General features: G+C 37.0%; 1 protein-coding gene across 3 annotated transcripts in view; it reads right to left on the bottom strand.

Annotated features, from left to right (window-relative positions):
- The window catches only part of Samd13 (sterile alpha motif domain containing 13), a 49,024-nt gene extending 29,259 nt beyond the window's left edge, over window positions 1-19,765 (bottom strand). The window contains exons 1-2 of one of the 3 annotated variants that reach the window (XM_046443234.2): window positions 19,668-19,765; window positions 14,972-15,056 (exon numbers count right to left, since the gene is read on the bottom strand). In XM_046443234.2, coding sequence (XP_046299190.1) covers window positions 14,972-15,024 — 53 coding nt within the window. In that variant the 5' untranslated portion in view covers window positions 15,025-15,056; window positions 19,668-19,765. Of the gene's footprint in view, window positions 1-14,971; window positions 15,057-16,499; window positions 16,613-19,667 lie in introns of those variants that run through there. The other 2 variants (XM_046443232.2, XM_046443233.2) reach the window with 2 other exon arrangements.
- Window positions 19,766-22,531: the final 2,766 nt, after the last annotated feature.

The raw sequence follows: 22,531 nt of genomic DNA, 5'->3' as shown, positions 1-22,531 counted from the left end.
CATGATGGAGATTTGGGCCTTTTTCTTCTATTAGATGCAGGGTCTCTGATTTAATTCCTAGGTCCTTGATCCACTTCGAGTTGAGTTTTGTGCATGGTGAGAGATAGGGGTTTAATTTCATTTTGTTCCATATGGATTTCCAGTTTTTCCAGCACCATTTGTTGAAGAGGCTATATTTCCTCCACGATATGTTTTTGGCACCTTTGTCTAATATAATTGTATTTATGTGGGTTTGTCTCTGTGTCCTCTATTCTGTACCATTGGTCTACATGTCTATTTTGGTGCCCATACCATGCCATTTTTGTTACTGTTACACCGTAGTACAGTTTAAGGTCTGGTATAGTGATGCCACTTGCTTCACTCTTCTTGTTAAGGATTGCTTTAGCTATTCTGGGTCTCTTATTTTTCCAGATGAATTTTGTGACTGCTTTTTCTATTTCTATAAGGAATGTCATTGGGATTTTGATTGGAATTGCATTAAATTTGTATAGTGCTTTTGGTAGTATGGCATTTTGACAATGTTAATTCTGCCTATCCAAGAACAAGAGAGATCTTTCCATCTTCTAAGATCTATCTTCTTTAATTTCTTTTTTTTAACGCTCTGTAGTTTTTGTTGTAGAGGACTTTCACCTGTTTCGTTAGGTTGATTCCCAAGTATTTTACTTTTTTTGAGGCTATTGTAAATAGGATAGTTTTCCTTGTTTCTCATTCAGAGGATTTGTCACTTATATACAGAAATGCCTTTGATTTATGAGTGTTGATTTTATATCCTGCTACTTTGCTGAATTCATTCACTAGTTGTAGAAGTTTTCTGGTGGAATTTTTTGGGTCTTCTACGTATAGAATCATGTCATCAGCAAATAGTGCTAATTTGAGTTCTTCTTTTCCTATCTGTATCCCTTTAATTTCTTTCATCTGTCTAATTGCTATGGCTAGTATTTCAAGACCTATGTTAAATAGAAGTGGTCAAAGAGGGCATCCCTGCCTTGTTCCAGTTTTTAGAGGGAATGCTTTCAATTTTTCTCCATTTATAATGATGTTGGTCTGTGGCTTAGCATAGATAACTTCTATAATGTTGAGATAAGTACCTATTATCCCTATTATCTTTTGCTGAGAAGAAGGTTTTGAATTTGAATCCATCCCATTTATTGATTATTGATTTTACTTCTTGTACTATAAGAGTCTTATTAAAGAAGTTGGGGGCTAATCTGACATGATGAAGATTTGAGCCTTTTTCTTCTATTAGATGCATAAAGATCATTTGATTCTTATCTTTGAGTCTATTGATTTGATGAATTACATTTATTGATTTCTGTATGCTGAACCAACCCTGCATCCCTCCGATGAATCCCACTTGATTGTGGTGCACCATCTTTTTGATATGTTTTTGTATTTGATTTGCCAGAATTTTATTGAGAATTTTTGCATCTATGTTCATTAGAGATATTTGGTCTGAAGTTTTCTTTCTTTGATGTGTCTTTGCCTGGTTTTGGAATCAGGGTGATATTGGTCTCATAGAATGAGTTTGGAAGTGTTCCCTCTTTTTCTATTTCATGAAATAATTTGAGTAGTATTGGTATTAGTTCGTCTTTAAAAGTCTTGTAGAACTCAGCTGTGTATCCATCTGGTCCTGGACTTTTCTTGGTTGGTAGGCTTCTGATGGTGGCTTCTATTTCATTGCTTGAAATTATTCTATTTTAACTGTGTATGTCATCCTGGTTTCATTTGGGCAAATCATGTGACTCTAGAAATTTGTCGATGCCTTTGGTATTTTCTATTTTATTGGAGTACAAATTTTCAAAATAATTTCTAATTATCTTCTGTAGTGTCCTTTGTGATATTTCCTTTTTCATCACAGATGTTAGTAATTGAGTTTTCTCTCTCCTCTTCATAAGCATGGCTAAAGGTTTATCAATTTTATTTATTTTTTTCAAAGAATTAGCTTTTTGTTTTGACAATTTTTTCAACTGTTTCTTTTGTTTCATTTCATTTCAGCTCTGATTTTAACTATTTCCTATCTTCTACAACTTTGGTGTTGATTTTTTCTTCTTTTTGGGGGGCTTTGAGATGTAATGTTAGGTCATTTATTTGTTGGCTTTTTCTTCTTTTAAGGAATGAACTCCATGCAATGAACTTTCCACTTAGTACTGCCTTCATAGTGTCCCAGAGATTTTGATATGTTGTATCAGTGTTTTCATTTACCTCTAAGAATTTTAAAATCTCTTCTTTGATATCTTTTGCAATCCATTGTTCATTTAATAGCATATTATTTAGTCTCCAGTTGTTGGAATAGCTTTTATTTTTTATTTTATCATTGATTTCTAATTTCATTCCATTATGATCTGATAGAATGCAGGGTAGTATCTCTACTTTTGTATTTGCCAAGAGTTGCTTTGTGGCATAATATATGGTCTATTTTAGGGAAGGATCCACGTGCTGCTGAGAAGATAGTGTATTCACTCATTGATCGATGAAATATTCTATATATGTCAGTTAAGTCTAAGTTATTGTTTTATTGAGTTCTACAGTTTCTTCATTCAGCTTTTGTTTGAAAGATCTAAAATAAAAGCTAGAATTATGGCAATAACTATATTTATCTGTGGTTCAGGTGCCCAACCCTATTCTTGCCACCTGGGATAATCATCTTCCTCAATCTCATGTTTAGTCAACCTTCCCTTAGTGCACATATGTAAGAACTTCTCTTGAATATACACTTGTATCTTTCAATAGCCACTAGTAACATGTTGGTGAGCATTTAACATTTGACAGGAAAACTAAATTTTTAATTTAATTTACATATAATTAAAAACTTGGAAGTGGTACAAAATATGTCTGTTAACACAATTTCATTGTTTTGCTCCACCTACATTTCATTTTAACAACGCCATCCCACAGGATGCTGTTGCCGAATTAAAGTTCACACATCAGGTGTGTGTCCTTCCTAGTACTACACATATACAAATCACCCATCTAGTGGTTTGTGTCAATAGACTGTTTCACTTCAAATGACTCTTTCCTATGCATCCATCTAACATTGTAATGTGTTGGTTGAGTATTTGCAGACGGTATGAGTTATGAAGATTCCCTTCTGTGCTGTAATTGGTAATTAAATTGATAGATGTGTAATTGTTTTCATTATTACATAATTAAATATTTTAATTAAAAATAAAGAGACACATTTTAAAAAGAGGTGTAATTGAGAGAAGATGCAGAAACTAATACTGGGACAATAAAGGAAAAAGGGGCCTGGAATAAGGTATGTTCACAATATTTTGAAGAAGTTATAATTTCTTAGAACAAGATGAGCAAATGTTGTTCATTGTGTACAATAAATGGTAAAAATATGAAATGAATATTATTATGAGACATTTTATCAAAAAGAGTGAATTTGATAAGTTTCTTCTCAAAAATCAAAAAAAGAATTAATAAAAGCAATCACCTGAAATAAACATTAAACATCCAAGAAAACACTTTAAAGAGATCTAAAACAAAATAGGAGCTTATAACTTCATTTAGTAGAAATGGATGGGAATCTTGTTTAAAAAAAAAAAAAACACATTTTTTATCCCAATGGACATATGGTTATTTTGGTTCTGTTAAAATATTATAAGAAAAGCCTAAAAAGGTACTTCAGAAAAGTGAAAGATTTTCCAAACAAACCATCAAATCATTGTCAAAAGAATACAAGGTCTTCTAGAAACAGAATCCAAGACCAACTGATTAAAACTTGAAAAACCACAAGTGTTTTTCTTTAGCTTTAGGTAAAACTATAATATAAAAGATGCTGCCAAGTTAATACCTGAGACATGTTTTATCTCAAAAGACTTCTAACATTATGAAGAAATGGCAATTTACAATCTGAAAAATTGAACTCATGATTTAGGTACTTTTAAATCATTTGCTTCTGCCACAAGAATTTCATCTATATATGAACAAATTAAATTATAAGGCAATGGATGGTGCTCCATGTTAGGTTAAAAAAAACACCTAGGCTTACTGTAATTGTGAAACAAGAGATCAATGTTTACTTTATTGTTTCATTCCACTGTATAATACCTATGTTCAATTTTCTGAAGTGAACTCTTGAATAGTGTTATAGATACCATTATTAAATTGTTCGGCACATATTTGCCAATAGTATTGCTCAATACCAGTAAGGAAACTGTTAAAAGAAACAGAAGATAATAAATTTAACAATCTATATTATTTGCCAGGGCTTAATGGTTAAGTTCTGGAAGAGTTTTACAAATATTTGTAGTACTGGTGAAACAAATTAAATATTTGATTAAAATGATAAGAATGCTATCTAAATATTCAAGAATTAAAGACAAAAATGGAAGAGTAATTTGTTTCTTTGTTGATATTGCACTGCATACAAATGAGCTAAATTTGAAGATACAAGAAGGAAAATTGATTTTGACCTAACTAAATAAGTACAAAGTTTTTATGTTTTGAAATTGCAACTTTACAGAATATAATAAAATAATGACTTTAAACATTCTTCTAACATGAACAAGCTTCAAGAAAAAAATTAAACAATGGTTTATTGACACTGATAAACTTATAGTTGCTTATCAATTCATATATACCTCTGAATTCAATGATAATAATATTAAGTTGACATGTGCATTAATAAACTTATTTAACTTGGACAGACGTAGTTTTGGGACAAATACACTTCAGCTTTGAAGTTAAATCAAGATAAATCAGTTGTGTCAATGTGAATGCAAATATGACAAGAAAATTATATTTTGGTACTTGGTTCAGTTTTTGCAAAACTTTAAGTATATTTAGAAAATTAGTTGGGGATGTGATTCTACTTTTTCAACTGTAAATTTTATGAAATATAAATGCAGGTCAAGTATTGTCAAGTATGTCCAAAGAAATTTTTAGGTCCAACTGGAGTTATACTATAAATCTACTAATCAATGTATTTAGAAAATTTAGGATAAGGGGGGATTCAAAATAGACAAGCATTCCCAGTTGTTCACTGACTCGCTGCTACTCATTGAGGTGGGTGAAATGGATTTCACTAAAATTCAATATTGGACATTCAGAATATCTTTGAGATTCAGAATGTGAGTATGTTAAAAAAGAAGAAAGAGTACATTGGAACCAAGCCAGTTGCAGCAGCTGCAGTGGCGCTGGTTCACCACAGAGGGAGGGAGAGCACAGAGAGGAACAGATTTGGTATGGAAAAACCTGAAACCAGAAAAGAAACCCAAACTCAGCACATCCAGAGGCTGCACTGTGCATGGGTGCTTGAAATGTGCTCTTTTTCCCAACTGGCCACGGAGAGCTGAGGCAGGAGCCATCTTGAGGTGACTGTCACAACACGCGACTGGATCAGGGTCACTCTGGGTGAATTGGGCTGGCAACAAAAAAAAATCACACAAACACAGAAAATATCTGAAGCCTGGTGTTTACTGGGGAGAGCTGTTTGACAAAACATTCTACCCAAATAAGGCAGAGGGGTAATATTACAAGAAAACAAGGAGTCGGGTTCGGAGGGTAAAGTCTTGCTTGGTGATGTCTTGGTCAACAGTTTGACTGACATCATGAAAAGCCACACTCATCTCAGGTGCTGCATGGGGATCATAGGCAGAGTGAGAGAAAAGGACACATACATTGCACAGCCCAGTCAGAGCAAAGTCAGTCCAGTCCCCTCATAAGCTCAAATGTGCATAGCTCACACACACAGCCATGGCTGGCTCACAACAGGTGACCATGCTGCAGCTGCTCCTATGGGACAGCAAACACTGCCATACTGTCCCAGCAAGTGCCTACTTTGTGGCCTAGTGTGCACCTAGCAGAAAGTAAGTACATCAGGCACAGAGAAGATTTACCCAGAGGATTTGAGTCAGAAAAGCAAAGGAAAGCCTAAATCCTTTCTCCTTTGAGTCTGGTAACTCAAGTGACCAGTTGATGTGGGTTGGGAATCTGATCAGGCAGGTGTGGAAACATTCAGGGATTAAACCTGAGAATGCTGTGTACCTGAACAGCAGAGTGTGTGGAGGACTGGCTCCCCTGCCCCATGAGAAGAATTCTTGGGATGCTCCTGAGATCCTGACCCCCAACCAAGATTGGCAACTGCCAGGCCCTAGGGATGTGTTGATCTAATCTCTTCAGAGCAGACACCAACAAAGCCTCTGAGGCCTGATTCCCCAGAAGCTGGAACTCCTCCCATTGATCTCTGCAGCAGCCCCATCCTGGGAGGGCACCCCATCTGGTCTCTGCAGACAAAACTCCAACTAACAGTACTTCCCACTCCATCCTACCTCATACTGTTGAGAAAGGAAACTGAGACTTATTTCAAACAGCTTCAGTCTTAGACCATTCCAACTGACAACTCAGAAAGCAACAAAGAAAGAGGAAGGGGTTAGCAACCCCAGCCCCTGCTCTTTTTCTGAGTACACAGCTCAAGAAGAACTGCAAAGAAAGACAGTAGGGCATAGATAGTGACCATCCATTCTTGTCAACTATTTTGAACACCTCAGTGGAGACTGTTCTGTCATTTTTCATTAAAAATCTTTATATTTTTCTTTCTTTGTGTGTGTTCATATGTGTGCACGTGTGCATTCCTGTGGTGGTGATTGGTCCAGGGACATATATGCATACACATGTTTGTTTATTTTTTTTCTCATTGAGCCTTTTTAATGTACTTATTTTTCTTACCTTGTCTTTTGAGGGTTTTGGGGCTTGTATAGTTTGGTTTTGTTCTGTAATGTTTTCATTTGTTTGTTTCTCTTGTTTTTCTTTCTGTCTTTTTTCTCCCACTAACAGTCAATTCTGCTGTTGTGCTCTTTCTCTCTCCCTTTGCTTTGTTTCTCCTATTTTTCTCCTCCTTCCTGCTACAGCTCTTCTGCATTCTCTATGTTCACTTTTTGAAATTATAAACTCTTTTCTACCTTGCTAGCACATTTTCTTTTCTCTTCATTAGCTGTAGTTTTACCAACTTTAAGAACAAATTGTTCCATATAATTCCTGGCTCCACCATTAATGCTGATGCAATTATTACTGCTGTGGATGATATAGGTGACACCTACTATTTCCTATAAAACCTAGGATCTAGTTCATGGTTATTGTTTTTTACTGGTGACAATTGCTGACCCTGCCACTCATGTTTTTTGTGGTAATTAATGTCACACATGTCACAATAGTAAATGGGTATTTATTTTAATGCTATATGTTATTTGCATCTGTTGTTGCTATTGTTTGTTTTGCCCTGTTCTGGGAGGTGCTTGGAACCAACAAAAACACTACAAGTTTACAGGGTAGAGACTCTGTGTTGAACTAAACTCTTCCAAGAAACAGAGTGTAACTTGCTCCCCATACAAATTGATGACACTCAATCTTCAGCTATATCTTAGTACAAAGAATTGAAGACAAAACCCCAACTAACAACCAGGCCCCAAGTAGAAACAGATAAGGGGAAGGCTGCATGGGCCCACTTACAGACATCCACTGCTACAGGAAAAACAGAATTAATGCAAAGACTGTGGATACCACAACTACTCAGGTATCTTTATCTAGATTACTCTAGGATACTTTGTCAAGTAAAGACCATGCCCTAAAAAGGCCCCCACATAATAGCAGAAAATAAATACCTCCCAACAGATGCATAAACCCAACAAAGGAATATAGAAAATATGGGGAAAAAACCAAAGTAACACAAAACCTCCTAAAGTTCATAATCACCAGCAACTGACCCAAAAGATACTGAAGTAGATGAAATATCAGCTAAAGAATTCAAAAGAATCATTATAAAAACAATCAATGAATTCTAAGAGAACACAGAAAAACAAGTGAATGAATTAAGGAAGTCAGTATAGAATATGAATGAGAAATTAAATAAGGAGTTAGAAATATTGAAAAAGAAACAAATGGAAATCTTGGAAATGAAAGACATAATAAATCAAATAAAATGTTTACTTGAAAGTCTCTCTAATAGACTACACTAAACAAAGAATCTCAGAACTAGAAGACAAACTGGCCAGACTTAAACATTCAGAAAGCACTTAAGAAAAGAAAATAAGTAACTATGATCAGAATATACAAGAACTCTGGAAACATAGTAAGAGACCAATTTATGAATCACTGGAATTAAGGAGGGTTGTGAGATGCAGGCTAATGAAATTCATAACCTCTTCAGGGAAATAATAACAAAAAAATTTCCAAACCATGACAATGAGATGGATATCCAGATACAGAAGACATTCAGAATTCCAAATAAACAAGATCAAAAAAGAATCTCTCCACAACACATTATAATTAAGATGCTTAACATGAAGAACAAGGATAAAATTTTTAAAACCTCAAGAGAAAAATGTAAGGTCACATTTAAAGGCAAACCTGTCAGAATTGCTTCCAATTTTTCAGTGCAAACTCTAAAAGCCAGAAGCATTTGGAATGATATGTTCCAAGTACTGAAAGAAAATAACTGCCAACCAAGATTGCTATATCCAGCAAACTTCTCCTTCAAAATTGAAAAGGAGCTCTTTCCTCCACTGCTATCCAGCTACCAGTAACAGACGAGGCCATGGGTTTCTGAGACCTAGAAAGCCCAGCCGGCTTTCAGATACTCAATGATTACGTGGTGGACAAGAGCTACATAGAGGGGTATGTGCCATTACAAGCAGATGTGGCAGTATTTGAATCAGTCTCTGGCCGACCACCTGCAGACTTGTGCCATGCCCAATGTTGGTATAATCACATCAACTGATTTTTACAAGTTGGTATAATCACATCAAGTCTTATGAAAAGGAAAAGGCCAGCCTTCCTGGAGTGAAGAAAGCTTTGGGCAAGTATGGCCCTGCCAAGGTGGAAGATACCACAGGGAGTGGAGCTACAGAGAGCAAAGATGATGATGACATACATCTCTTTGGATCTGATGAGGAGGAAAGTGAAGAAGCAAAGAGGCTAAGGGAGGAATGCCTTGCACAGTATGAGTCAAAGAAAGCCAAAAAACCTGCACTTGTCACCATGTCTTCCATCTTACTAGATGTGAAACCTTGGGATGATGAGTCGAATATAAAAACATTAAAAAATAAGACATTAAAAAACAATACCTAAGTGTATGTTGTTTGGAAGAGATGCACCTTACAGGCAAAGACAGCTATAGGATGAAAATTGACATACAATGCAAAGGAATCCCCAAACAAGCAGGAGTAGCTACTCTCATATCTGATAAAGCAGACTTCAAACCAAAATCATGGAGAGAGACAAAGAAGGTCACTTCACACTGATAAAGGAACAATCCAACAAGAAGATAAAACAATAATAAATATTTATGCTTCAAAAATTGGTGCAAATAATTACACAAAAGAGACACTACTTGAATCGAAGACTCCAGTATAATAATACTGGGTGATTTAAACACACCTCTCTCATCATTAGATAAGTCAAGCAGACATGAAACTCTTTGGACCTGAGAAATACTATAAATAAAATGAACTTAACAACAGCTGAATACACTTTCTTCTTTGTGGCTCATGAAACCTTCTGAAAAATAGACTATATTCTGGGCCACAAAGCAACTCTTAGCAAGTACAAAAAAAATGATGTAATTCCTTGCATCTTATTAGATCATAATGGAATAAAATTAGATATCAACATGACAAAACCCTATGGAAACTATATAAACACATAGAGATTGAACAATAGTTTTGAATGATGAATAGTTGAAAGAAAAAATTAAGGAAGAAATTTAAAAATTCTTAGACTCAAATGAGAATAGTGGTACAACATACCAGAACTTTTGGAATGATATAAAGGCAGTTCTAAGGGGAAAGTTTATAACTATGAGTGCCTACATAAGAAAATCAAAAAGATCACCAACAACCCAATTTTGTATCTCATAGCGCTTCAAAAGAGAAGATCCAACCAATTCCAAAATCAGTAGAAAGGAAGAATTAATATCAGAGCTGAAATCAATGAAATTGAGAATACAAAAAACAATAGAAAGTACCGGTTCTTTGAAAAGATAAAAAAGACTTAGCCAAACTAACCAGAGAGAGGAGAGAGGAGAGAGGGGAGAGAGAGAGAGAGAGAGAGAGAGAGAGAGAGAGAGAGAGAGAGAGAGAGAGACAGAGAGAGAGCACCAACTTAATAAAATTAGAGACGAAAAAGGAGAAATCACCACAGACATCACAGGTATTCAGCAGGTCATTAGGGACTATTTTGAAAATTCAGGCTCCATTAAATTAGAAAACCTAGAAGAAATGGATACACTGCTAGACAAATATGATCTGCCAAAACTAGATCAACAGACATAGATACACTAGACAGATCAATAACTAGCAATGAGATAGAAGCAATAATAAAAAGTCTTTCAACAAAGAAAAGTCCATGACCAGATGAATTCTCAGCTGAATTCTACCAAAAGTTTAAAGAACAGTTGTTAATACTCCTCAAATTATTCCATGAAATAGAAAGGGAAACTCATTTTATGAAGCTAATATTACACTCATACCAAAACCAGATAAGGACACATCAAAAAAAGCATCCCAAGACAAACAAAAACCAAACCAAAACAAAAATCCTAGTATATTTATAAGAATATAAAAAACATCCACCATCCAACAAGGCACAATTATATAGTCTAGATTTCCATAAAAAATAACCATACATGCAAAGAAGTATGAAAATACAATCCACAATGGGAAGAAAATTCAGTAAACTAAATTGAGAAATCATCTAAATGATAAAATTAATAGATAGGGACATAGAAACAGTTATTATGGCTATATTCTATATGTTCATGAAGCTAGAGAAAAGACTGAAAATACTGAGTAGAGATATGGAATAAATCTTTGAAAAAGACCAAGTCTAACTTTTAGAGGTAATATCTATACTGTCTGAAATGAAAAATTCCTGGGAACCAGGCACTATGGCGCACGACTATAATCCCAGCAGCTTCGGAGGCTGAGACAAGAGGATCGCAAGTTCAAAGCCAGCCTCAGCACTGGCGAGGTGCTAAGCAACTCAGTGAGACCCTGTCTCTAATAAAATACAAAATTGGGCTGGGGATATGGCTCAGTGATTGAATGCTCCTGAATTCAATCCTTGGTACCAAAAAACAAAACAAACAAACAACAACAACAACAAAAACATGGAGTCAGATTAACAAGAGATGAAAAAAAACTTTTTTGATGTTTTAGGTTGCTATACTTTATGGACACTATCAAATTTCAAATAGACTAAGGCAGAAACCAGATGATTAAAATGCACATTCAAAGATAACTGATAGTGAAATCTTTATACACACATACATATAAAATTAATTTAAGAGAGAATTAACTCTTTTCTTACTGGTTTATATATGATCTAGCAAAGTGCACAAGCCAGCAAGTATATCGGAATAGTTTAATTTAATTGTAAATTATGCCTCTAAACAAAGTAACAGACTCCATTTATTCTGCTGTTAATCTAGAAGAATTTAAGCATACTTGAAAGAATTAAGTGATAATAATTTTTATGATACTTTCTTATGAGTAGAATAATCATGTCAAAGTTCAAAAATTATTTGGTGGATTTTAAGTGCTTATATGATAAATCTACAAATTAATCTGGTGTAATATTCTACTGATAGGATCCTGCCTTCCAATATAAAAGCATAATCTGTTTCTTCTACAGAATCTTTTGACAGTGTCCTTCAACTTGTTCATACTCATCTGATAAGATTTTAGAAGTGTACTTATTTCATAGTTATTTCAAATTGTTTCTTCATTATGTATTCTGCTATCACATATAATTTGTCCTTATATATTAGCTCTGATCTGGTGATATTAACACTATTTATTTATTTATTATTTGTTGTGATTAGTTTATACATGACAGTAGAATGCATTTTGACACATCGTACCCAAATGGAGCACAACTTCTCATTCCTCTGGCTGTACATGGTGCTGAGTTGAGTTGAAAAATTTTAAAGAAAAGGTTAGTAAACTTAAATGCAAAGAAATAGAATCTTATCAAATGAATATAAGACACACTGAAAAAAAATTATAATTACCATGGAAATGTAAAGAGCCAAACAATCTTGAAAAAGAACAACAAAGTTAAGTGGCTTAACACTACTTGATTTCAGACTACAGTTATCAAAGCTATAGTCATCAAAGCAGTGTTGCATTGGTGTGTGTGTGTGTGTGTGTGTGTGTGTTTGTGTGTGAAAAGCAACAGAATAGAATAGAGAGTCTAGAAATAGACCCATGCATGTATGATTGATTATTTTTCAATAAAGTTGAAGGAGCATTAAACGAACGGTGCTGGAAAATTTGGATATCCACAGGCAAAAAAACAGCTACTATCACCAACAAAAAAACTTCAATTCTTATTTCATATTTCACAAAAAAATTAACTCAAAAAGACAGACTCAAAAATCACAGTCCTGCTGGGCATGGTGGCCTACATCTGTAACCCCAGCAGCTCTGGAGGCTGAGGCAGGAAGATCACAAGTTCAAAGACAGCCTCAGCAATTTAGTAAGGCATTAAGCAACTTGGAGCAGAGTTCAAAGCCAGCCTCAGTAACAGCAAGGTGCTATGCAACTCAGTGAGACCCTGTCTCTAAATAAAATACAAAGTAGGGCTGGGGATGTGGCTCAGCGGTCTAGTGCCCCTGAGTTCAATCCCTGTTTACCCCCCACCCCCCAAAAGCCATAGCCCTAAACCCTAAACCCTAAAACTATAGAAAACTTTTATAAGAAAATGGAGAAAATCATTGAGACTCTGTTTAGGCAAAGATTTCTTAAATATGACATGAAAAGTATAATCCATAAAAGGAAAAATTGATAAATAGGACTTTGTCAGAACTAAAAAAATGTTTGCACTTTCAAGAACATTGTAGAGAGAATAAAAAGACAAGCCACATGCTAGGAGAAAATATTTTCAAATCTTATATATGATGAAGAACTTGTATTAGCATTATATAAAAACCTTCTATGCAACAAATATGAAAAAATAATAAACCAATAAAAGAGGAAAAAATATCTGAATAATACTACAACTAAGAAGATACACAAAATTCAAATAAGCACATGAAAACAGGCTCCACATCATTTGTCACTAGGGAAATAAAAGTTAAACCTATACCAAATATAATGTCTAATATGAAAAAGATTGGTCATACCAAGTTCACAAGGACATAGGACAACTTATGTACTCACAGTCTGCTGTAGGAATGTGTATGGAACAACCAGTTTGAAAAGTAATCTGTCAGTTTGTTAAAAATTAAATACACACCTATCATAACCTACCCAATACCATTCCTCTTCCATGGAAGATAAATGAAAGCATATGTCCACAGAATAGACCTGTACTAGATCAAAGCAGCTTAATTTGTAACATCTAAAAAAAATGGAAACAACTCAAATATCTATCATCATATAGATGGACAGTTATTAATCTGTTTTATATCCAAACAATGAAATATTAGTAAAAGTAATGAACTAAGTAATAACATGTATAAATCACAAATGAATTATGCCCAGTGAGACACCAGACAATATATACATATATACAAATTTCTAGAAAAATCAAACTAATTTGTAGTGACAGCAATTCAATGGTAGCCCGGGGATACAAGGGCAGAAAAGAGAAGGTGAGATTATAAAGGGTTATAAGGTAACTGGGGATAAAGGATACATTCATTATCATAACTGTGGCAGTGGTTTCACAGGTATAGGCAAATGTCAAAACACACCAAATTTTATATTTTAAGCACATGTAATTTGTTATATTTCAATAAAGTTATTAGCTTAAATTTATTAAAATTAGGCACAATTTAGAGCTCAGTATATCAGTTAACACTAGTCCCCTTTCAAGTTCTTAACTGCAATATATACTGGCTACCATTTTGGCCATCACAAGCACAGAATATTTCCATGACTGCTACAACTACCACTGGATAGCAATCATCTACCTCATAAAGAAGGATCCATTTCTTTCATTCCTCCTCCATCTCTCTATGTTCAATTTTAAGAATGGGAGTAAGCATGGCAGTGTGGCATTAATATATAAATTACATGAGAATTTTAGAAGCAGATTTTATTAAGTTAATTTTAATGTAATTTTGCTGTGAAGCAAAATATGCTTCTATTCATAAACATAGCACACTGTCTCCTAATTTAGATATCACTGTTTCTATGGATTACATTTAATTAGTTTCTTCCAATATTCAAACTGACAATTTTAAACCAAATAGATAACACTGTCTCAGAATTTATTTTCTCTTTGTAATCAAGCTTCAATACAACTCTTAAATATGAATATACAGTTTTAGTATACTCACTGATATCTTGTGAATTAGCTTTGCCCTGATTTAGAATATAATGCTATATAATACAATTGAATTTTCTTAATTAAAAAAATCAAGCATTTAACCCTTACACAATAAATATAATCATTAGTTTCAAATGTGGGAATAGATATTAAAATAGAACACCATGGTAGGCACTGAGATATTTCACATTCAAGGAACAGTTTTAAAAATCAGGGCAGAGAAGTTGTTAAACTTAGTAGTCTGACTGAAGCGTTTCTCTTCTTTAACTACAGTTCTCAGTTTTGAGAGTTGGAGGTTATTTATTTAAAAAAAAAAAAAGGAAGAAGAAAAAAGAATCAAACTCCATTTTCTGCCCCTATCCTAGTAGCCTATAGACTTGGAAGGCAGAGTCTATGTTTATTTTGTTTTTGTTTCTAGGGAATACAGGGCTGAAATCCTCAATCTTCCTGGTTCCATAGCCTGCTACACTGATCTGTGCCCATTTTGATATCTGAGTCATGCCTACCTTGGAAATGCAATACAGAAAAAGGCAACTGAAGTTGGGTAAGAGACCAAGAAGGCTGGTGGCCAGTGTAGACAAACCGAGACAACCCCCCAAATGTGTACTGTAGTCAATAAGCAAGACCTGTAAAAATAGAAACCAAGTCCCTCTGTTGTTTGCAGAAGCAGAACTCAGAAGCCAGCTTCACTTACTTTTTTACACCGACAGAGCCATTTTCCTTGTTTTCCATGTCAACAGATAGCATGGGAAGGTTGCAGGGTTTCTTTACTTCAGCAACTAATCAATAAGGGAGAAAAGCTTGTGTTTAATTCTGAGAAGGTGAGAGAAGAATATATATTCTGAATCAGACATAATGGTTCCTTTTTACAGCTTCACACCAGTTCACGTATGTTTGTTTAAATCTCTAGTTCCCTGAGCGATTGGATAGATGTGATTAAACCTAAACAACTGAAGGAGACAGATGAATTGGGGTGCTTTCATCTGTACTGGCACTCCCAGCCTTGACAATAAGCATTTGCAAATGAAATTGAATCCTCGTTCAAAACAAGTGCTGTGTGACCTGGCACAGCTTCCTCTGGGTGCCAAGCTTTCACTTAAGATATTGCAACTCATAAATGAGTCGAAGTGGAGGAAAAAAAAATCCCCCTTTTCCTGCCCCCTTCCACCACAGACTGTGATTTCTTTTATTGCTTTTTCTTTTTTTGTCCACTCCCTCTGCTCCCAGATTTTTTTCATTGTAATGCAGGAGCGCACTTACAGCTTTTGTCAGCAAGTATCCCCCTACCTCACATATTCTCAACGAAAGCCTCAAAAACCAGTCTGGGAGATGACCATGCTGTTAGTAAAGCAGGAAGCTCACAAAAAAAAAAAAATGCCAGATCGTCCTTAGTACAGAAAGGTGGTGCTGGTGTGTGTGTGTGTGTGTGTGTAAGCGAGGGTAGGCAGCTCATTCAATTTATATAAAATCACCAAAACATTTAAGAAGATATAGTAACATCCACCACTCTTTTTGTTTGTAGGATGAGGACTGTGAAAAAATGAAAACCCTCCACAATTAAATAGGCAATTAACACGATGAAAAAGCTAGGAACAAAACTGCTTCAAAGAAAAACAAAACAAAACAAAAACCCCAAAACCCAGAAACAAAATAAAACAGAAAAACTAATCCCGGAAACGTGGTTTGTTCTTATTCAGCTGAAGCCATCAATTAAATACATTTCCTTTCAAATCACTTTATACTTCGGCACTCCTTCTCCAGGGATTACTCTGACATGGCAAGTGCATCACTTAGTATATTCACAAGATTTTTATCACTGTTAGAGAAGTAGATGATTAACAAATAGCACCGTTAAGTGTGGGATGATCTTCACTCCTGAAACACACACACACACACACACACACAAACTTCCAGGTGCTAAACCACTTAGATCTCTGCCAAGAAAACCAACATTTAATCTACACATAGCTATCAGCATACATCCCCACACCACACCGGCACAGAGTAGGCAGGAAGCAGTGCTGCTGCTCCAAGCTACCAGAAGGATTTCACTTCAGTTGGAAACTGTTACACATTCACCATTTTCTAAGCATCTCAGAAACAAAACAAAACAAAACACTCACAATGATACTCTGCAACATCACACTACATTGTCTTATTACTATTATTTTCTTTCTTTCCTATTTTTTTTTTTTTGGTGGAAGAGTAAAAAGAAAACCTACCTATAAGCAACTAAAACATATCATATTTTTATAGGCTTATCAAGAACAGCCAAAGAAACCCCAATGTTTTCTTTCACAAAGTAGGCTGGCAAAGGAATTCAATAAGGAGGTACAATTTGACACAGTGAAATAAAACCAGGCTGGCTCTCAGCCAACATGACGTTAGGAATCACACACAAGCTGCACCAACTGCCTTCTGGTTCATGGCTGACTTTTTAAAGCTACAGTGTGCCTGTTCACTTTGGCTAACTACCTTCAGCACAATTAGTGGAAGTGGATGAATCATGGGTCCAAAACCGGCAGAATTTTCCCTGCACCTGTCTTGTACTAAGAAAAACAAGCTGTCTTAATAGGTCTCTTCATTTTCTCCCACCCCTTCACTGTTGCTAACTGTCTTTACTGTTGTTCTGAGATTGAATGCCATGTTTCAAAACTATTTCTTTTTCTCCCCTGTGGGAAAAATAAGATGAGCCCATGGCTTACAGGCTCTACTCAGGGAACAATCAGAAGCTGTAGTCCTGCCTTACTCGTTTTTCCTAATAGAGAAATGTGGACAAAGTTCCTAGAGCTGGCTTTTAAGTAATCTCTTTGTGAGAATGAGGAACGTACTGCCCAGTAGCAAATCCCTTTCCTTCATTATGCAGGAAGTAGCATATTTCACAGAGGATGGAAAATAGATGACCAGATCTCCTGAAAACACCCACATTCTTTTATTTTGGCATTCATCCTATCCAGTGAAACCAACAAAAACTCAAACAGAAACAAAGCCTTATTCTACAAAAGGAAAACAACTAGTTCTGTGAGGTTTGAGTTCATTTATCCCAGTTACATAAAAAGCATAATCCAACAAATGCAAACAACATTTACAACCCATGAGAACCTGGTACTGTGTATGAGTCATATAAAAATAAGAAAATATATTGCCAACTCCCAAATACATAGTGTCTCCCACTATCATCCTAAATCCCAGTTTAGGAATTGGGAGGTAGACTAGAGAGGCTAGGTAAAAACATTCCATATAAGTTTCCTTGGTCAGTCACAGTTCCTTGGTTTGATTGGGAAACACTTCTGTGTGTATAGGGGTGGGGGAGGGGGAATCACAAAAACTGTTCTTTACACATATAGAAAACATACATGATTACTTCTTCATTGAAATAAACACCAATCAACATTTGGATACTTTTAGGTCAAAATAGGCACAAAACCTTTCAGAACACACACACAACTCCCAGAATTATTCTGGAAAAAAATATCTGCTACTGTGATGTTGTTTAGACTTCAGGCAGAATTGAGAAGAAAGTGGCCTGCCTCCAATTTCTTTAGTAATCTTTAAGGGGCATTAGGAGATCAGTAACTATGATCTAAATTTAGAACCTGAATTGCAAAGTCAAAAATTTTTTCCCTTACTTATTCTGGGAATGAGATTACAAATCTTCAATTTCCTGAAAGACCACTGCTGAGAAATACTTTTAGTACTCTCTTCACCCGTCTTTTCCATTGCCCTCTTGCAAAAGCAAACAATCATGAAATAGGGACCAATTTTAAGTGTTCAAATATTTTTAGTATCTTTTTTTTTTTTGGTGGATGTGTCACCACTGCTGTTCAAAATCATGTACTCTAATGAAGATAAAGAGCTTTCGACAAAGATTCCATAATGCTTTTGAACTTGATCTGAAATTCCTGAACCATTTTCCAACTAAATCGAAGGAGGAGAACTGAACTTTGAGTCCTGTTAAGCAGTGAAGCCACAAGGAGGGTATCCTGACAGCACTGCTGAGAACAAAAGTATACTTGGCTCACCACTCTTGAAGGAAAAGAGGCAAATAAAATGCAGTTACACCCAAACCTTATATACACTCACAGGAGGAAAGATTCTGTGAAGCTTTTCCAAGCATTTTTTCCCCTACATATAGAAAAGGACATCCCCTCCCGCCTTGCCTGCTGTGTTCAAAAGTTTGCTAGTTAAACAAAGTGTTAGGTTTCAGAAAGCGCTGTTAGAAATCAGTCCTATTTGATAAAAAAGTGAGCCACAGAGGCATTCTAAACTATGACAACAGGAGGTTTCACTTACCAGTGAGTTTCTAACTTTGGTAATAAACTAACATTTATGAATATAAATATACTAGTACTCACCCACTCCCTCCTCACATGCGCGGGCAAACTGTTTGACATTAACCCTTTTCTCTCATGACAAGAATGATCTGAAGGTACATAGTGTGTTTGTATGATGTGTGTACTGCAGTAAATATTGTGTGTTATATGTGTTTGTGATGTGTCCTATGTGTGGATATAGAACTCATGGTATGTAGTGTATGTTTGTGTATGTGGGGGGGGGGCAAACAAATAAGGATTCAGCACATTACACGATGTGCTAAAATAACTTTGGAGGTCCTGGCATCAGGAATTTGAAGCAGAAAATATGAGCCCATTTGGAAGTACATTCAAACGGGGGTGGGGGGACTTGTGACTCGGTTGGCTTCTTTTATTGATCCGCACTCATCCCCCAGGCAGTACAGACTCCTAATGGAAAGCCAGCTATGTATTCAAGAAGCCACCCGCCAGGGCCCCTGTCCTGGATCTCCCCCACGAAGTAGCCAAGGACAGGGGTGAGCTCTAGAGTCCCAAGGGCTTCTCAAGGGAAAAGGAAGCATATCCTGGAGAAGGGGCAGTGGGTGTGGGGACAGGACACAGCCTCTTGGACCTGCGCCTCCAGCAGAGAGTAAAACGACTCGTGTGGCACGTTCCAAAGAGAGTGGAAAGTTTCTGGCTGAAACTTTCAAAGAGAAACATGCCAGGTCTTTGGTCTGGGGACTCCCCGGTGGAGCCCGTTTTGGAAAAGGGGTTTGGGGGTGTGGCGCGAGCTGTGCCTCCACCCTGTCCTATCCTGCACGCTCTGTCCCGCAGCCCCCGGCTCGCCCCGGTTCTCCGCGGAACTGGACACGCTTCTGCCCCCAATTCCACTCCAGGACAGAGTGACAAGAGTCCACGCCCGTGAGTGCAACAAGCTGCGGGAGCGCTGGACACACAGAAGACACTAGGGAGGGCGGGGCGCTTTTTTTTTTTTTTTTCCTTTTTTCACCAGTGTGGTGATCTTTGCTTCTTTTTATCCTGGAGAGGGGAGAGGGCCGGCGCGTTCCCAGGCCCTCGCCGCACGTGCCCATCACTTACCTCCCGCACTGCCGCGCCGGGAGGTTTGCCCCGCGCAGAGCTCGGCGGCCGCCACGCGCCGAGCCCCAGGCAGCCGGCCGGACGCGCGCGGCACGCTGGGAGTTGTAGTCCACCGTGGGCCGGCGGGGGTCCGAGAGGTGTTGGCGCGGGGAAGCGGAGTGCAGAGCCCAGAGGGAAGGGCCCTTGTAGGGGCCCTGTGAATGTGAGGGAGGACGCTTGCAGAAACTTAAAACTTCCAGAGTGTTGAGGTCAGGGGGAGCATTCTAGAGAGATTTTTAAAGTGGAGGCTTTCAGGTAATCCCATTTGCTTCCTGTTTTACTTGCTCGTGATAACCCTGCTGAAGTTTAAGCTGGACTTTGGCAGTAATAATAACTAGAGATTTCCCGGGTCAATATTATTTAGGGCTCTACTCTCCATTCGCCCCTTTCAGTCTTTGCTTGAAACACCTATTCAGTTGCTCACAAAATAACTCAGATGAAGCCCTGGACATGCAAAGGGAGGGTGAGTAATTGCACCTTGCATTTGTAGAACGCTCAACAGCACTCTTTACAAAGCACTTTTACTTCAGCGTTTCATTATGTTAGAACCATAAAGCAACACTGGAATTTAGTTAGAGAAAAAGTAAAGTTGCAGAAAGTTTTGTGTATCCACACCTGTGGAGTTGGAACCAACCCATACTATTCATTTCCTTCTCTAGCCCTTCTCTTAGCAGCTGGGAAGAGAGGGTGGGGAGAAGGAGGGCTGGGGATAGATGTAATGGATACAATGAAAGAAAAGGGGCCTGTTGTGAAGGATTTTCTTGCAATAGCTAATGAATAATAATAATAATCCTTAGTAAATAAGGAAATAAAAGAAGCACCCATGGATTGGAAGAATACAAGGGGAAGGAAAAGGCAGTTGGATAGGAATACACAACAGAAGATTGCAAATAGGCTAGAGGCAATATGAAAAAGTTGTATCAGAAAGAAAAGCACAAACATTTAGAAGCCAAAGAGAACTTGAATCCTGATGTTGTCAATTCTGAGTTAATTCTGTGATCTGAGTTATTTAACCTCTACAAACCACTTTTGCCTGATCTTTAAAGTTTAAGTAAAAATAATCCCTATTTTGTGATGTGATTGGGCAGATTAAAGAAGACAGGAAGCAGTTAGAATAGCGCCTAGCATATCATGAGTATTCGGTTAGTACTGGCTACTATTATTATCTACAGAAACTGCTCGTGGGAGTATCAAAAGACAGATTGCAGTGGAAGTGCCAGTTAGGAGGCTTGACAATACTCTAAGCTACAGATAGTGATATCTTGACCTACTGTGACAGAAAGGAAGCAGCTATGAGACACTTTGAAGGGAAAAAGAACAGGGCAGTGGAATCAGCTGATTGTGGGGTCTGAGGAACAGGAATCAAAGATGCTTGCCATTTCTAGATTGCGTGAATTGGATGATGCTGCCACTCACACAAATAGGTACAACCAGTGGAATAACAGATTTTGGAGGAAGATGACTAGATTATTTTGGATGTGTTTAACTTGAGGATTTCTGTATGTGAATGACCAAATAGCAGTTGGAAATGTGGGCTTAGATACTACATGTAGAAATGATACTTTGAGAGCCATTTATTTAGTAGAGGTAGTTTTTAAGAGCCTATGTAGAAAAAAAAGGAAGGATAGCAGGGGTGGGTAGGGAGAGGAGAGGAATTGGACAGAGCTGCCAAGCTGGAACTGGTGAAAACAGAAAGGGAATGTTGCAGGGGACAGTGACAGGGGAGCCGAGGAGGAAGGAGAGGTGAGGAGTGTGCCAACAGGTCAAAGGCTATTTGACAACAGAAAGTAGCCACTGGGTATGTGGATCGAGAGACTGTTGAAATAGAACTGTCTGTAGGGGTCGTTTTGGAAATTCACTAGAGTGATTTGGCTTTTCCTAGTGATTGGGGAATGGTCAACTGAAATAGAATTGGGGGGGCCAAAAATTCTAGGCATCTTTCATTGCCTGGAAGACCTGACTGCCCCACTGGTCATTCATTTAGGTGAAAACCTGTTTATAAGTATCTGAGCCTAGAATCTATATATATAAATGTTTTTCACACAGTTATAGTATGTATTGATTTTTCCTGAAATGCAGTAAGATGAATGGCAATATTCATGGAATTCGAATGACTGATATAGTTCCTTTTGTGTCTGTCCTTTTTTTTTTTTTTTTTGGTGATTCTATAATTGGATACAAACATCTGAGTATTTCACTGGCACTTATTTCTCCTACCTAATGGTAATGGTAACTTAGCACTCATTGACCAACTTTTCCCAACACCCCCTACCTTCTATACTCCCCAGTATCTTGCACACTGGCCTTGTGGATTTCTGAGAGAAGACACAGAAAAGATGCCAATGTGGCTGGATTGGAGGGACTGGGAGAATCAGCCCCTGATGTTAGATTTGTAGGTATTGCAAGGACTTTGGCTTTCTCTCTGAGTGAAATGGCAGCTGCGGTTTTAAGCAGATGAGTGACATGGTTAGGCATATTTGTAAAAGATTATATTGGCTAGTTTCTCAATGATAGATTATAGGGATTGATGGTGGAAACAGACTAAGCAAGAAGTTTTTTTCAATGATCCAGGCAAGAAATAATAGTGGCTTCAACCAGAGATAACAAAGAAAAATGATTGATTGCATGTGGGAGGAGAAATTAAGAATCTCTGAGTGTACAGAGAAAGAGTTTTAGGGGTTGGAAAAGGATAGAAGATGGAGACAACCTAAAGAATGTGTGGGGCCTTCTGGGAATGAGATTTTGGGAATGACCTGGGAGTCTCGAATTTCTTGTGTTGACTTACATAAACAGGGATAAAGGAGTTGATGAAATCAGTCCAAGGA

This window comes from Marmota monax, unplaced genomic scaffold (assembly GCF_021218885.2).
Source record: "Marmota monax isolate L192 unplaced genomic scaffold, Marmota_monax_Labrador192_F-V1.1 WCK01_AAM20220418_F8-fsc00046, whole genome shotgun sequence".
Lineage (NCBI taxonomy): Eukaryota > Metazoa > Chordata > Mammalia > Rodentia > Sciuridae > Marmota > Marmota monax.
Note: the sequence above shows the minus strand (reverse complement) of the source record. Positions and strands in the feature narration are given on the sequence as shown.